General features: G+C 37.2%; 1 protein-coding gene across 4 annotated transcripts in view; it reads left to right on the top strand.

Moving 5' to 3' along the window:
• ANKRD50 (ankyrin repeat domain 50) overlaps positions 1–18,391 on the top strand; it is a 43,575-nt gene that overhangs the window by 11,079 nt on the left and 14,105 nt on the right. For all 4 annotated transcript variants that reach the window (XM_027103665.1, XM_027103662.1, XM_027103663.1 and 1 more), the window contains exon 3: positions 18,102–18,331. In XM_027103665.1, coding sequence (XP_026959466.1) covers positions 18,102–18,331 — 230 coding nt within the window. The remainder of the gene's footprint in view (positions 1–18,101; positions 18,332–18,391) is intronic.

Genomic DNA, 18,391 nt, shown 5'->3' with positions numbered 1-18,391 from the left:
GGCCAGCAGATTTTTGTATGGCTACTTGCTCTGGTATCACTTAGTGCACCAGCTTTAATGTTACCTCCTCTGAGGTCTTCCCTTCTCCACTGACTCTTTACAAGTCTCCCCACCCGGTCATTTTCTTAAATCACAACATCCCACTTTGTTTTCTTTATTTCTTAATTTTCAGTGTCTATCATGATTGGAAATTATTTTATGCATTTGTTCACTTTGACTTTCTGTCTACCTTCTGGAATGAGCAGAGTACTTGTCTGTCTTGTGTCTTTATATCTCCAGGGCTTAGAATATAGCAGAGACTCAGTATTTCCTGAATTAATGAGTAACTGTATTTTACTTTAAAACGTTATAATTTTGTCACATTGATAATTTGTATTGCTCAACCATATTCAGCTTTGAAATATTCTATTTTCCTGTGGAATAATACTATACATATAGATTATATAGTTATAGATGAAAAGTATCTAAAACCAGTATTTTTGATGATTTCATTAGTGTCAACAATTCATATTGAAATTAATTTTTATCAATGGAAAATCTTTTTAATAGCATCAGATTTATGTTATGTGACGTGAGTCATATGAGGTCATAAATCCATAGTTTCATCTGTAGAATTCTTATCATTCTTTCAGCCATTGTCATTTAAATTTCATATTCACTTAGAAAGGAGAAAAAAACTTTTGTAGCTTAAATCTCAGCTAATATGTTTGTTAAATTGCTACTTTAGGGAGAGAAGCAACTTGCAAACAGAGACCTTCACAGGAATTTAAAGGGAAAAAATAATGGTACTAAAGGGGAAGAAATTGTAGAAAATAAATTTACAGAGGAAATGATAGATTGCTCCTACCGCCAAAGGTTCAGTTATACAGCAAAGTTAATAAAATTGAAAAACAAAGATGCATGTACTTCCTCATTTTGCCATATTTGCTCTAAATCTGGGTTTCCTGTTTCTGTTTTAAAGAAAAAATAATCCACATTTGAAGCCACCCAGGTATCCCGTTAAGTCTGATCTACTCATACCCCGTAGGTGACCCCTCCTGTGAGTTCACTTTTTATGCCTATGTAGTTTGACCAGTTTATATACATAGGGAGATATATATGTATATACACATACTTGTTACATGCTCTAGTTCTGTACATTTTTGATTCCACATCAGCAATTCTCAAACTTTTTTATTCTAGGTCCCCTTTATACTCTTGAAGATTATTGCACACACCAAAGAATTTGTTTATGTGGGTTGTATTTATAAATATTTGCTTATTTAAAATTTAAACTGATATTTAAATATGTATTAATATATTTAATAATAAATCTTTATCTATTAACATAAATAACATTTTAATGAAAGAATATACTGTCCAAGACCAAAAAAAAAAAAAAACCACTTAAAGAGTGGCGTTGTTTTACATTGTTTTGCAAATCTTTTTAATATTAGGCTTAATAAAAGACAGCTGGATTATCGTGGTTCTGTTTCTGCATGCAGTCTCTAGAAAACTCCACTTTATCCTTGAGAGAGAACAAGAGTGAAAAAGGCAAATGACATCTTAGTTTTATTATGACACTGAATAGGGGACTCCAAGGGATCCCCAGACTACAATGTGGAAACCATTGTTCTGTATAAATAGTACTGTGTTGCTGGCACTATTCTGCAACATTTTCTGTGTAACGCTTTTTTTTTATGTTTAGCCAAGTTTTTATATGTGGATCTACATGATTCACTTTACCATATGGTATATAATGTCATCCTTTATACTATAATTCATTTGTTGTCATGTTGATACTCATTTAAGATGTATTCAACTTTTCCAACTTTACAAAACAGTTACGAACATTCTTGGGTATTCTGATGTGCATATACTAGGAATAAAATAGTGAAGGGTGATTCGAGGTTGAATACTTAGAAGTGAAATTTTGGATCATAAGGTGTGTATATCCATCTTCAACTCTGAGGAGATAGTACCAACTACCCTTTAAAATTACATCAGTGTATCCTCTTGTAGTACTGTGTAATTTGAGTTTCCATTACTCTACCAGGTCACCAATACTTGCCATAATGTCAGAGTTCTTTATGTTCTGGAAAGTGAATGTGAAATGGTCCCTTATTTTAAATATCCTTGATCCTGTGGCTCGTAATTTTGCTTGTGAAATTTTTGTTTTGAAATGTACAAAAAAGAATAGAGTCAAATGTATCAATCTTTTCTTTTTTAAAATTGTTTTAGTTCTCGTAACTTTAATAATTTTATTTATTCATTTATAAATTTATTTATTTTATTTATTTTGGCTGCGTTGGGTCTTCATTGCTGCCTGCGGGCTTTCTCTAGTTGCAGCGAGAGAGGGCTACTCTTCGTTGTGGTGCATGGGCTTCTCATTGTGGTGGCTTCTCTTGTTGCAGAGCACGGGCTCTAGGCGCGCTGGCTTCAGTAGTTGTGGCACGTGGCTCAGTAGTTGTGGCCCGTGGGCTCTAGAGCGCAGGCTCAGTAGTTGTGGCGCACGGGCTTGGTTGCTCCATGGCGTGTGGGATCTTCCTGGACCAGGGATCGAACCCTTGTCCCCTGCATTGGCAAGTGGATTCTTAACCACTTCGCCACCAGGGAAGTCCCTCAATCTTTTCTTTTTATGATTTCCTTTACACTTTGGCCTTTTTGGGTCTTAATATTTAAAAACTTGTTTTCTACTTGATTATTCTAGCAGCACTTGTTGAATGGCTCATCTTTCACTATTGATTTGTAATACCACTGCGGTGAGACACACACACACACACACACACACACACACGTATTTCCGAGTTCTCTATTTTACTTTGGTTTATTCGTTCATTCATTGATTTATCATATATGTATTAGATACCAGGAATGCGCCAGATGCCATTCTTAATACTGAGATGTAATAGTAAAAAAGAAGTGGCAAATATCCTCTGTGTTTATGGAGCTTACATTTTGAGGGTTGGGGTGGGTGGTTAGTAGAAAAATGAAAAGTTAAGAAGATAGTATATAATACATAGCATATCACTACGCAGTAAGTGCTACGTGGAAAATCAAAGCAGAGTTAGGATGGTAGGAGTGATGCGCTGAGTAGGTTGGGGGAGGAGTGTTGCTATTTATGTAGGGGAGGTTAGGGCATCCTGAAGGAGGTATCCAGACGGAGGATATATCAAGTGCAAAGTCTTGAGGTGGGAGTTGGCTTAATATTATCCAAGAGAAACAAGGGGGAGCCTGTGTGGCTGGAACAGAGTGAGCAAGTAGTTGAGTATATGAGACAAGTCGAGATGTAGTTAGGAGCCACATAATGTATGGACTTGGAGGCCATTGTAAGGACATTCATTTTTCCTTTGAGGAGATTGGAAGCCATTAAGTCTTTTAAACAGAGTAGTGAAACATCATATGACATGATTTTAAAGGATCACACTAGCTACTGCGTTGAGAACTGGCGTGGTAAATGTGGAAGCAAGGGAACCAGTAAGTGGCCAGTGCAGCAGTCAAGGTGAGAGACAGTGTACTTGGACTAAGGTGAAGTAGAGGTGGTGAGAAGTGTTGTATTCTGATTATTTTTAAGATTGACCTGATAGCACACTGGAAGGTGGAATATGAGAAAAACAGAGGAGTAAAGGATGGTTCTAAGATACTTGGCTTGAGAAACTGTAAGGATGGAGTTGTCTTTTACTGAAAAGAAGAAGACTGACAGGAGCAAGGTGGAGTTGGAGGTCAGAAGTTTCGTTTTGCATATGTTCAGCATTAGACGTCTGAAGTTAGGTAAGCAGTTAGATTTACGAGGCTAGATTCAAAAGAGAGGTGCTGTCTCTATATATCAGTTTGGTTTCAATGGAATATAGATGGTATTTAAGAGCATTAAGTAGCTTATGTAAGGAATGAATGTAAATAGAGAAGAGAGAAGATCCAAGATCTGAACCTTAGTGTACTTCCAACTTCAAAGTTTGAGAATATATGAAGAAAAAGTAGCTAGTATGAAAGGAGCAGAAAGCCAGGTGACAAAGTGAAGACAGTGTCTTTAGAAGGAGGAAGTGATAAGCTAATTCAGGTATTTGCTGAGTTGAGGATTGATTTTAGTAACATGGAGGTCTTGGGGTATAGGTGGAGTGGAAAATAAACCTTGATTATAATAAGATCATGAATAAGTGAGAGGAGTAAATAGGCAGTAAATATCGGCAGAATTTTTGAGGCATTTTGCTGTAAGGAAGGGGAGCAGCAAAGTTGAATAATAGCTGGAGAAGGATATGTGTTTGAGGGTGATAAAGAAGAGATGAGATTGATGATTCGAGAAAGAAAGGGTAAAGTGCTGGAAATAAATCATTGAGAAGGTAAGATAAGGAAGGATCTGTTATTAGAGTGGATGGGATAGGAGCACAGATGGTTCATCCATAGTTAGAGGAGGGAAGGCAGTGTATGTAGATCAAAGTGCAGGTGGGTTGGGAGAGTAGATGTTCCAGTGAGTTTGTGGAAGTTCTCTTCTAATTATATATGCCTAGAAGGGTGTGTGTGTGTGTGTGTGTGTGTGTGTGTGTGTGTGTGCGCACACATTTTTATATTAAATGTTACTTAAACGTATTTAAATAATTTTTTATTATCTAGGAAACCAGGTCAATAGTTGCAAGTGAATGTGGGGAGTAAGGAAATCATGGAGGTTTGAGAAGAACGAAGTGTAAATATCATCTGGGCAAGTGGGGCATGGATGGTTTAGTGTTTCTCCAAGTGCGGTGTAGGCCCCTGCAAGGTCAAAGTTATTTTTAAAATAATATTAACACATAACACAGTATTTGTTTTTTCACTGTCGTTCTCTTTTGAGGGTATAGTGGAGGCCACATGAGTGCACAAATATTCTGGCTGAGATTTTGATGAGGGTTGCATTGAATCTTTAGGTGAATTTGTGGGAATTGACCTGTTTGCAGTGTTGAATCTCCTAACCCATGAATGTATCTCCTAATTCAGTGTTGAATCTCTTAATCCATGAATATCATGCTAACAATAGTATCTAGATTATTTAAGTCTGTATTTATTGTCTCTTTTTCCTCTAAATTACCAATCACGTATTTCTGCCCTTTTTCTGTCTGATAATTTTTGATTGTATGTCAGACAGTGTGTTAAATGACTGGAGCTCCAGATAATATCTTTCATCAGAGAAGGTTTTCGTTTTTCTCATTTGGGCAGAGAGAGTGAGGGGCTGATATAATCAGGGATGGAGGTGGGCTGGGGCTCCTTTGTAGTCTTAGTAAGACTGCTAGTTTATTCCTATTATTTTGGTGTGGACCTTCTAAGCTTTTGATTGAGAGTTCCAAAAGGACTTGATAATTCAGTTCTTCCCCAAGAAATATTTATTTAGTCCTTTGACTTCCTGCCCCTTATACCTTCAAATTCTAACAAGTGTCTTGAAGGGGATGGGTTTTGTGTTTAAAGCAAGTACCCTCCCATTAGCAGAATTTTGTCTCCAACATACAGACTACGGGAGATTTCATGCTGGCTTTTAGACACACTCATCCTAGTTCCCTAGCTTTTTAAATACAACCCAGAATTTAGCAAATGTACCTTGGAGAAAATCAGCCTCTTGTTAGGGACACCTCAGATTTGCACTTTCTCTGAAAGAGACATAGCTGACCTCTGAAAGTTGTGCTGATTTTATTCCTCTGGTAGAGTCCCTCAGGGTGGCCCAAGCCTGATTCTCAGTCCATACTTAAAATCACTGTATGCCTCAAATCAGCAAATGACCCCTGAGGAGAAAGCAGCAGGTGGTTTGGTTTTTTGTTTTTGTTTTGCTCATTTGGGATCAACTCCCATCCTCTGGAGTTCTAATTCATTTTGTTCTCTTGCTTCAACAGCTTTCTCATATCTTTAAAAACGTAAATTTTGTAACGGATAACATTTTTTTTCTAGCTATTGCAGCGGGAGTTTTGGGCTGCTGCCACCTACTGCATTTTATCTGGCAGTGGAAGTCCCTATGAGGAAGATTTCTCTGGTTCTCTCCTGTTTTATTTGATTTGTGGCTTTGCTTGTTAAATAATTCCTTTTTTTAAAATTGGATTTTATTCCCTCTTTTATTTATCTGAATATCACAACTACATTTTCTTTACGTTCTTTGGCGGTTTTATAAGTTACTTTCATTTGGACATGAACACGTGTTCCGATTGTTGAGTTTGCTGCTTTCTCTCTGAGCACTATAAATTTTGTAATTTTTTTTTTCACTCTCCTGTTTGGTTCACCACTTCTGCCTCTGCTCTCCTTGCTCTGATTGCTGATTGCCTCCACCACTCCCCACCCTCAGTGCAGTCTAGGATGAGGGCCAGTAATTGAGATACAAAGCTCGCACTCCAAGCCGATACAAGTGATCTGGTAGATTTAGTCACTGACCCATGATCATTTTAGGTTCAGTTCCTGTCTCCAAGGAGGCTGATTTTTTGCCCTCCCTGCTGCTTCTTAAAAGCCATAGCCCTAGGCAGTAGTCTGTGCTTTTTGTTTCCTTCTTTCATTAGTAATAAGGAAAGCCCCTGTTCCAGCCCCTAGTTTCATACAGTGAGTCTGAGTCCTATTAGTAGAGGCAGGGCTACTACCTCGCCCCTTTTACTTCCACCATCTAATCCCCAGGCTGCCATTGCAGACAAGTTTGACAAGCTGAAGTTTTCGGTTCACTCACAGCATTATGCTTCTTTTCTGTTTCTGATACTTTGAAATGTTTATTTTATTTTTGACTCTGGTTATGTTTTTCTTATTTCATTTTGTTTTTATATTCCATCATTCCCTGCTATATTTTAGCAAAGGGGAAACAGTGCATAAAAGCATGAAGTTACAACAATATCTTGGTCAAAGTTTTGAGGGAAATTTTCCCCTACATTTTGGCCAAGCTCCTTACCTGATTTTAATTATCAATTGTACTTATTAGATTTTTTTTATTGAGTATATAAATTTGATCCCTAACTGGTTTGAGGTATCTTATACCCTGTTCCACATTTTCACATGCTTTAATTTACTGGAGGGTAATTTCATTCCTAAGGAAAGAAAATAGGGAAACAACCTAAGTGTCCACTGACTTAGATAAATTGATAAAGAAATTCTGATATGCATATATACACATAATTCAGCCATAGTAAAAGAAGGAAATTCTGCCATTTCTGGCAGCATGGATGGATCTTGAGGGCATTATGCTGAGTGAAATAAGTCAGACATAGAGACAAATGCTGTATGATTTCACTTGTGTTTGGAATCTAAAAAACCCAACTCATTGAAATGGAGATCAGCTTTGCAGTTCCCAGAGGCAGGGGTTAGGAGGTGGGGGCATTAGGTGAAGGTGGTCAAAAGGTACAAACTTCCAGTTATAAGAGGTGTAATGTACAGCATGGCAACTATAGTTAGCGGTACTGTATTGTATATTTGAAAGGTGCTAGGAGACTAGATCTTAAAAGTTGGAAAAAAAAATTATTAACTGTGAGATGATGGATATTAACTAAGCTTATTTTGGTGACATTTTACAATATGTACATATATGTGTTGTATACCTTAAACTTATACAATGTAATATGTCAATATATATCTTAACGAAATGGGAGAAAAAGAGAAAAGTAAAACCTGTGTTTGTTTTCCTAAGACAAGATATATTAAGTAAGAATTATTAGTGATTTAGTTTTTCTACTTCTCGTCTTTTTAAAAAACATTTATTTTAAAGCATAGCCTTTCGAAAGAATTTAATCATTTTATTAATAAAATGATGGGCCAGTATGTCAGCATTGTACTTCCAGATGGTTTTGGAAAGTGCTAGGTATTTAGGATTACCCTTCTAGGTAAACTTCAAATGTATAATATTTTGATGCTAAATTTCACCAGATAGTAGTGAGATTTTAGACGGCCGAATTCAAAGTGGGTAATCTGGTAATATTATGTATAATTTTTTTTTTGGTTGAAAAAACTTTCCTTTCTCAATTGAATTCCCTTTGCAACTTTGTGAAAAATCACTTCCTGTATTTATACTGGTCTGTTTCTAGACTGATGTGTCTGTCTTTTGCAAATACCATACTATTTTTTTAAATTTACAGACTTTATTTTTTTAGGTTCACTGCTTTTAAGGGGAACGTGTAGAGAGTTTCCATTTATTCCCATCCCTGCACACACACAGACTCCTCCACTATCGACATCCTGCATCACAGTGGTGCATTTGTTATAAATGATGAACCTGCATTGACATATCATTAATACCCAAAGTCCATAGTTGACATTAGCGTTCTCTCTTGGTGTTGTACATCCTATGGGTTTTAAGAAATATATAATAAATGTATCCACCATTATTGTATCATACACAGTAGTTTTACTGCCCTAAAAATCCTCTATGCTCTGCCTATTCATCACTCCCTCCTCGTAGCAACCACTGATCTTGTCACCATTTCCATAGTTTTGCCTTAAGAATGTTTGACAGTCAGAATCATACAGTACGTAGCCTTTTCATATTGGCTTTTTTCACTGGGTAATATACATTTGATTCCTCCATGTCTTTTCATGGCCTGATAGCTCATATCTTTTTAGTGCTGAATGATTTTCCATTGTCTGGATGTACCATAGTTTATTAACATTCACCTACTGAAGGACATCTTGGTTGCTTCCGAAGTTTGGCAGTTATGAATAAAGCTGTTATATACACCATGTGTGCAGATGTTTGCATGGACATACTTTTTCAGTTCATTTAGGTAAATACCAGGGACACAATTGCTGTTTTGTATGGGAAGAGTATGTTTAGTTTTCTATGAAACTGCCAAACTGTCTTCCAAACTTGCTGTGTACCATTTTGCATTCCCACCAGCAACGAATGAGAGTTCCTGTTGCTCCACATCCTTGCCAGTATTTGGTGTTGTCAGCGCTTGGATTTTGGCCATTCTAACTTATATGTCGCAGCTTGTCTTAATTTGCAATTCCCTAATGACATATGATGTTGAACTTCTTTTCATACGCTTACCTGCTATCTGTAGCTTCTTTGGTGAGGTGTCTGTTCAGGTCTTTTGCCTATTTTTTATTCAGTTTGTTTTCCAGTGTCCAGGTGCATCTGCCCCAGGTAAGTAAGTGCTTGCGTTCTATGTCTGCCTGCAGATGTCTGTGTCACCTTAGATTTTGGGCTAGTTGGTTGCCCTGTGACCTAAGCACTCTCGTAGGTTCATGAAAAGTCTTGAACTTGCAGTTTGCCTGGCTTATTTTGTTGTAAGACTGGGAGGGAGGCTCTTAACTAGTTCTCTACTCCTGAGGGAGTGAGCCAGAGAATGAGATGAAACTCAATGTTCAACAGTGAAAACCTTAAGAAACTATTGTACGTATAGTATCTGTCTAATAGTATACTCCTTACAATACTTGTAGGAGCTTTTAAAAGTTAATTAGCCTCTTGAGAAAGAGGCAGTAAGTAAATTCACTGTATTAAAAAAAAAATGGATTTCATTTCATAATTGCCCTAATGGTCTTTTAGCTGCCTTTCTGCCTGAAAATCAGAAGGCCAGCTGCAGAAGCATGATGCTGCCAGCGCTTATTTTCAACATAGAATTGAAAATGGGGGGAGAGCTAGCTCAAGGACTTTAAATTAAATTCATAAAAGTATTAATGTAATATATATTGCCTGAATTTTAATAATGCACCTAAGAAATGTAAGACATTTAATAACGTATATCTACACAGGTAAAATCCTGCGGCACACTGCTGGTTTTAAAGATGGTGGTTATCTTTGTCTGAATGTGATAATCTAATACTATCACATGATCTCATTTTGAAGATAATATATACATATATATTCACAAACAGAGGAAAATCTGTTTTAGACTTCTAAAGCACTCTTGCTTTGTGTGTGTATACTTTGATGGGATTGTCATTTATAAAATGATAAAACGTAATCTGGTAGAGATGTGGATCTGTGTGTCACTTGGTGGTGTAGGTATCCCCATATGGTGCTTTTGATGGAATAAATAAAGGGAAACTGAATATGGGAATTCTGAGTCTAGAAAATTTTTTATCTAGTGTTTCAGAGTAGCAGTTTTCCTATTAATTACCATTCATTCATGAAGCAGATTTTACTGAGTGTTTGTGATGTGCAAATAATGGTTTTGAGTGCTGGGAATCTAGCAGTGCACAGGACGGGCGCCATCCCGGGGGAGGCAGCACGGAAGTGGAGGAGCTTCACCCCAGCCTTACAGTGAAAGCGGTACACGAGATAACGCAATAAATTACTTTGAGGATGGGATCAACACTACGAAGAAAACAGGATGAGTTGTTAGAGGAACAGTAATACACGATGAAGGCCATTTAAGACACGGTGACCAAGGAAAACCTCTTCAGGGATAAACTTTGTGTTGAAATCTGAAGGAAGAGAAGTTCGGCCTCAGGGAGCTTTCTAGGCAGAGGGAGTACCAAGTACATAGGCCCTGACTGGAGGAAAGCTTGCTGTTAGGACTGAAAGGGGGACCAGTGGCTGGAATAAAAGGGAGGACTCAGGAATTAGTCCTAGGATTTTGACTTAAGAAACTAGGGGGGTGATGGGATACCACTAACTGACATGGGGAAAATGGGTGGGGAGGAACTTATTGGGGGTAAATTGAGAGAATGCTTCTTTAAACATGTTAAATTTGAGACGCCTGTAGGACATCCACATGGAGATGGTAGCAGACAGTTTCGAGTTTAGAGGTGATGTCAAGACTAGAAAAAATTACTCAACATTTTTAAAGCCATAGTTTGGCTTCTGGTTTTGACATGACTGACTAAGGCCTGGGAAATAGTCTAATAGCAAGAAAGTGAAACTATGAGAGACCTGTAAACCCCAGCCTCAAGATAAATGTGGAAGTTAATACCAAACTGAGATGCAGACAAAACTGACACAACATTTACTCTTTGAAATAAATGTATACCCTGAACATCATCAAGAGCATAAAGACCCTCATTTGGAACCACAGAGACAGGTTATAGACTTATGCTAGAAGTTTCCCTGGACCCAGTTAAGCAGAATGGAAGAACAAAGAGTGCTGGGAAGAATGAGTCTCACAGATGAGCTCTGTGCAGGAGTCAGACATCTGGGGGTAATGGCGAGGGGGCTGTGGTGAGAAAGGCCTTGTGTACATCCCCACAGCTTCTCAGCTTAATTGGTTGGGGAGAAGTAGAAGCGCAAAGAAGTTGTTCATGCCCATAACTCTGAGTCATAAGGAGATTCTTAGAAGCCTGTACACTGGACACACTAACCTGCAATTGCTGATCCAGAAAGAAGTTACCTTACTGAAGAGCTGTCACAAGATATGTAAAAATATATCTCAAAACCAGTAGGGAGAAGGGGTCTAAAAAACAGCGCCAGACTAGGACTTCCAAAACTATGTTGAATAAGAGTGGCGAGGGTGGACATCCTTGTCTTGTTTCTGATCTTAGAGGAAATGCTTTTAGTTTTTCACCATTGAGGACGATGTTGGCTGTGGGTTTGTCGTATATGGCCTTTATTATGTTGAGGTAGTTTCCTCTATTGCCCATTTTCTGGAGAGTTTTTATCATAAATGGGTGTTGAATTGTGTCATAAGCTTTTTCTGCATCTATTGAGATGATCATATGGTTTTTATTGTTCAGTGTGTTAATATGGTGTATCACATTGATTGATTTGCATATATTGAAGAATCCTTGCATCCCTGGGATAAACCCCACTTTATCATGGTGTATGATCCTTTTAATGTGCTGTTGGCTTCTGTTTGCTAATGTTTTGTTCAGGATTTTTGCATCTATGTTCATCAGTGATATTGGTCTATAATTTTCTTTTTTTGTGACATCTTTTTCTGGTTTTGGTAATGGATAAAGAAGGCACATATATACAATGGAATGTTACTCAGCCATAAAAAGAAATGAAATTATTTGTAATGAGGTAGATGGACCTAGAGTCTGTCATACAGAGTGAAGTAAGTCAGAAAGAGAAAAGCAAATACCATATGCTAACACATATATATGGAATTAAAAAACATGGTACTGATGAACCTAGTTGCAGGGCAGAAATAAAGAGGTAGACATAGAGAATGGACTTGAGGATGTGGGGTGGGAGGGCGAAGCTGGGGTGAAGTGAGAATAGCATCAACATATATACACTACAGAATGTAAAATAGTTGGCTAGTGGAAATTGGCTCGGTGCTTTGCGATGACCTAGAGGGGTGGGATAGGGAGGATGGGAGGGAGGGGATATGGCGACATGTGTGTGCACATGGATGATTTGCTTTGCTGTGCAACAGAAACTAACACAGTATTGTGAAGCAACTATACTCTAATAAAGAGCTAGTAAAAAATGATTTGCTTTGCTGTGCAACAGAAACTAACACAGTATTGTGAAGCAACTATACTCTAATAAAGATCTAGTAAAAAAAAAATCTTATATTTTTAACAGTCTATTTTAAGTGAATAACAACTTAAGTTTGAAGGCATAATAAAGCTCTACATTTTACTCTTCCTCCCAAAAAAAAAAAAAAAAAAAAAAAAAAAACAGCACCAGAAATGCTCACCAGAAAAATATTGCCATGGAACAAAAAGAAACCGTAGCCAAACATATTGTCTTAAATGAAAACATAATTAATGAGCAATTGCCTGACTTCAACAGTTGCATGAGGCAGAGATATAAGTGCTTGGAAAAGAGATGGTGAGACAACAGAATGAGATGAAACTTAGCCAAAATATATATGGGGATTTACTCTGTCTGTGAAAAGAGAGATATTTCAAATCAAGTCAATAAGAGAAAGATAATTTAGTAAATAGTTTGGGGATAACTGTGGAACCATGTGGGGAAAAAAATTGGAAACCTAGTTCACATCTTATGTCAAAACTAATGTGATTAAAAAATAAAATTTTCAAAGCTTTTGAAGAAAACATGAGGAAGTGTTTTTTTCAACCTTTAGAGTAGGGAAGTCCCCTCAGAAATGAAACATATAAAATCAGAATTCATAAAAGAAAAAAGACTGATGTGTTAACATATAAAACTCAGAATTCATAAAAGAAAAAAGACTGATATATTATATAAAAGTAAAAAAACAGAGAAATTGTACATTTAAAAAAAAAACCCTTTAAAAGTCAAAAGAAAAGTAACAAATGATGGAAAATATTAGCAACAAAATCATTTTCTTAATACTGTCCAAAAAAGAGAAACATTAATCTTTTGGAAAATGGATAAAGGCTATGAAGACACAGTTTAAAGAAAAAGAAATAAAACTCCTAGACATTTGTAAATAAGATTGACCTCATGATAAGGAAATGTCAACTAAAAGCATAATGATGCCATTTTCTGCATATCTGTGGAAAATAATGTTAATTGCTATAATGGAGGGGCTAGGGAAACAGGCACTCTTACGCAACTGTTGGGAGGGTATGGTTATATAATTTCTAGAGGGTATTTTGACAATATCTGTGAAGATATACACAGATATGGCCCTTAACCTAGCAACACTAATCCTAGTAATATGTCCTACAGATATACGTGTATATTTTAAAATGGTATGTATAAGAATATAGTAAATTTAAACTGAATCATATGAATAATCACATTAAATGTAAATGGTAAATACACTAGTATAAATGGCAGTTTGTCTGATTTAGACAAAAATGTAAGATCTAATTATATGTTACCTAAGACAAATATACATAAAGAGACATATAGCTTAATTAAAAAAAGATGAAAAAATATATACCTGACTGTTTTAGCTTACTGCCCTTGGGTTCCTTTGTTTTTGAGGCAGAGATAGCAGTATGCTGATTTTTTTTTTGAATTTTATTATATTTATTTTTTTATACAGCAGGTTCTTATTAGTTATCCATTTTATACATATTAGTGTATATATGTCAATCCCAATTGCCCAATTCATCACACCACCACCCCCACTCCTTGCCACTTTCCCCCCTTGGTATCCATATGTTTGTTCTCTACATCTGTGTCTCTATTTCTGCCCTGCAAACCGGTTCATCTGTACCATTTTTCTAGGTTCTACGTATATGCGTTAATATACGATATTTGTTTTTCTCTTGCTGACTTATTTCACTCTGTATGACAGTCTCTAGATCCATCCACGTCTCTGCAAATGACCCAATTTCATTCCTTTTTATGGCTGAGTAATATTCCATTGTATATATGTACCACATCTTCTTTATCCATTCATCTGTCGATGGGCATTTAGGTTGCTTCCCTGTCCTGGCTATTGTAAATAGTGCTGCAATGAACATTGGGGTGCATGTGTCTCTTTGAATTATTGTTTTCTCTGGGTATATGCCCAGTAGTGGGATTGCTGGATCATATGGTAATTCTATTTTTAGTTTTTTAAGGAACCTCCATACTGTTCTCCATAGTGGCTGTATCAATTTATATTCCCACCAACAGTGCAAGAGGGTTCCCTTTTCTCCATACCCTCTCTAAGCAGTATCCTGATTTTTAACTGCACAGGGGCTCAGTGCCCCTAACCCCCAAGTTGCTCAAGGGTCAGTTGTATATAGAACAATTGAACAACACTATCACCACTTGACCTAATGGACATTTATAGAATAGTCCATCCAACAATAGCACACACAGTCTTTTCAAATGCTTACACATTTACTAAGTTAGACATTCTGGACCATAGAACAATGCTTAATAAATTTAAAGGTATGCAAGTTATACAAAGTATGTTATCTGATCACAATTGAATTTAAATAATGGTAACACAGGAACATAAAATACCTGGGAGGTCCCCAAATATTTAAAAACTATACCACTCACTTCTCAGTAACCTGTTTCAAAGAAGAAATCAAAGGGAAATTATTTTGAATTGGATGGTAGTGAAAATACTTGAGGGAAATTCATGACATTAAAGGATTATATTAGAAGTATGAAACAATGATTTCAGTTTGTATTATAAGGAACTAGGAAAAGAAGAACACATAACCTGGAGTAAGCAAAATACGGGGAATAATCATCAAATCCTATCAATTTCACCCACCAAATTTCCCTCAGATCTGTCTACTTCATTCTGACCTTGCTGCTTACTACCTTATTTATAACATTGGTTTTAGATAGACAGTAGACCGTCGTGGGTAAGAGTGTAGACTAGGGGGTGACTGACCATCCTGGTTTGCCCAGGAGTGGGGCGTGGGGGGCATGGACAGGGAGGAGGAATGGCTGGTTCTCAGTACTTAGAACTGGTAAAGTCCTAGGCAAACCAGGCTGAATGGTCTACCCTTGTGTAGGTTCTAGAGCCAGACCCTGAACTTCAGTCCCTTCCTTGAGCTTTGGATAAGTGACTTCTCCTTGTGTGCCTTGTTTTCCTCATCTGGAAATGGGTATTACAGTACCCATCTTAAAGACTTAATGTGAGAATCAAGTGAGTTGATGCAGATGTGAAGTACTTAAATGCAATAAAGCACTGAATTAAAGTTAGCAGTAATGGCCTTGGTAACAGTAGTTCAGGATGGAGATTGTTTTTTCTTTTTTTTCCCTTAAATTCTGAGCAGTGGCCTCCTATCGCACTCTTTCCTTCTAGACTTACTCTGTTTCAGGCTTTCCTTCAACTGTAGCCAGTTATCGTTCTAAACACAGATATAAACATATCAGTTCTGTGCTTAAGGTACTTCACTGGCTCCTTAGTACCCTTAGGTCAGAGTTCACATTTCAAAATACTTTGTAAGTCCCAGCATTTACTCTTTCAGTAATTTTCTTCAGTATGTTGTTCACTGGTCCTTCTCTTCCCCCAGCCTGTGCGTGTCCTATTGCCTTAACTAGATTTTTTTTTTCCTGTGTCTGTTGCCTTACTCTCGAACTTTCTCCTGACTAAGCTCCTCTCCTAACTTTGCTGACCTCTCCCCTTACCCTATCCTGATCAAAAACAGGTTAGGTGGGGGCTCCCCCCTGGTGGCGCAGTGGTTAAGAATCCGCCTGCCAATGTAGGGGACACGGGTTCGAGCCCTGGTCTGGGAAGATCCCACATAACTAAGCCCGTGTACCACAACTACTGAGCCTGTACTCTAGAGCCCATGAGCCACAACCACTGAGCCCACATGCCACAACTACTGAAGCCTGCACGCCTAGAGTACGTGCTCCACGAGAGAAGCCACTGCAATGAGAAGCCCGTGCACCGCAACGAAGAGTAGCCCCCGCTTGCCGCAACTAGAGAAAACTCGCGCAGCAACGAAGACCCAACACAGCCAAAAATAAATAAATTAATAAAATTAATAAAATTTTTTAAAAAAAGTAGTTAAGGTTATGGTCTCTCTCAAGTGGCACTGATTATAGGATATTACTATAGTATATTATGATAGTATATTTTATATGTACTATATATAGAAATATATATATACTGTATATGTATATATGTACTATATACGTAGGTAAATATATAACACTGGTTTTACGTCAGCCTTCTTTGTTCTCATAGTAGAGGAACTATATACATAAGGTACAATAAAGGACATTTTCCTAAATTTATAACATTCCTTCTGCCAGGATGGCCCTGCCTTCCCTTTATTGTAAAATTTGTTGCAAGTTTATTACTATTCCTGGAGAATTTTAATTGATCCTTCAAAACTTAGTTCATCTTGAGCACCTAATATTTGAATGTTTCTCTGACATTTTCTTCCTTTCTTATCTACTTCCCTTGAGTTGATCATTTCTTATCCACTGTGTTAGTAATTTTACTGCTTTTTTTGGTAGCACTGAGCAGCCTACATTGAAGTTATTTGTTTTCCAGTATAGGCTACAACAGTGTGAAGTCTTTACTTAGGATCTCCTATGGGTACAGCACTGCTAGGTTCTGGGGTTATACTCATGAGCGAGACTGACATAGTCCCCGTTCTTTTGATGCTTAACCTCTAAAGAGAGAAATAAGAATTAATGACATTGAGTAAGTTTAACATTACAAACTTGATAATGCTGTGAAAGAGAAATACTTGATGTTGTGAAAGCATATTATAGGGTCTTGGTTTTGAGAAAGTGACTCTCAAGCTTACCATTGAAGACCAAGGAGGAGTTAATTACATGAAGAGAGAAGGGAAGCACAGACCAGGCAGAGGAGACTGCAAACCAAAAGGCCCTTGTGTAATTGTATCTAGTAAAAGTCATGGAAAAAGCTAGTATGGCTGGAGGAACATTGTGAAAAGTTTGATCTGCTGCAGTAGGAGCTCTGGAGGGAGTGGCTGGAGGCATGTAGATTAGTGTGGTTCCTGGGTGAACGAGATGACGGCAGTTTGGAGTAGGGTGATGACACAGACCAGGGTGGGTTTGAAGACTTTTATAAAGAAGCATTGACAGGACTTAGTGATACGTTGGATCTTGGTTGCCATCAGGATTGAAAGATTAAGAAGAGAGTTGTAGAAAGGATTATCTGTACGTTTCTGGTGTTCATAATTAGATGGATTCTGTCCTCTTCACCGTTGTATCTTTCAGTACCTCATTCAGCATATGGAATGCTCATGTAAATATTTGTTGAAAATGAATGAGTATTGTTTCAGTTATGAAAAAGTTGTATTCAACTTCAGTATAAATTATCTGAGTAGGAAATGTGTTGGGATTAAACCTAATAATTTATCCTTTACGTTGAAATTTGAACATACATCAAATGGAATCTAGACTGTAGTTTATCTTTGAAAAGTCTTTTAAAATAAAACTTGTGTATGACAGACTAGATGAAGTGCAGTCATTTTGTGAGAGACATGATGATAAAATCTTCTAAATTCTAGAGAACTCTTGATATCTTTTCTATTACTGAAGTGATCCCCAGTTACTTTTTCCTTTCCAATACATTTTAGCTTTGTAATAAACAATTCAAGCTTTTATTATTGATAAAAATTTCAGGAAAGGAATAGTGAAATCTTGTTTCAGGTTCCTACTGCCCTTCTTAAGAATGCTGAATCAATAATACACACACACACACACACACACACACACACACACACTTTATTGTGGAAAATGTTGTTGTTATTGGAAATGTGAACTATTTAGGACCAGTATTCTCATTAAAGTAAGGAATTGAAACTTGTACAATAGTTTTATTCTAAAACATTAATTTTTTTCTTAAAACAATATTTATAACCTGTAATTCTAGTGTTTGGATAATAAACCTTAATATCATAGCCAGTAACATTCAAAATGCTCATATGGATGTGTTTCACAGGTGTGTCCTGCTCCCTCTCTTGGGAATGAAGCCTCCCCAGCAAAGCCTCTATCTGCTTGTGGATTCAGTGGATGAAGGGTGTAATGTTACGGAAGGTGAACAGACGTCTACCAGCTTATCTGGGACTGTGGCAGAGCTTTTAGCTGGTCACCACGAGTTCTTTCCACCATGGCTATTACTTCTCTGTTCTGCCCGAAAACAGAGCAAAGCTGTTACTAAAATGTTTACCGGTAAGCATAATTCCTGCCATCTTCAAATGTTTTTCATTGATGAACTAAATAATGCATGTG

This window comes from Aethalodelphis obliquidens, unplaced genomic scaffold, assembly GCF_003676395.1.
Source record: "Aethalodelphis obliquidens isolate GAN/ISIS:26980383/991018 unplaced genomic scaffold, ASM367639v1 scaffold6, whole genome shotgun sequence".
Taxonomy (NCBI): Eukaryota; Metazoa; Chordata; class Mammalia; order Artiodactyla; family Delphinidae; genus Aethalodelphis; species Aethalodelphis obliquidens.
The sequence above is the reverse complement of the archived record's forward strand: the minus strand, read 5'-3'. Positions and strand labels throughout refer to the sequence as shown.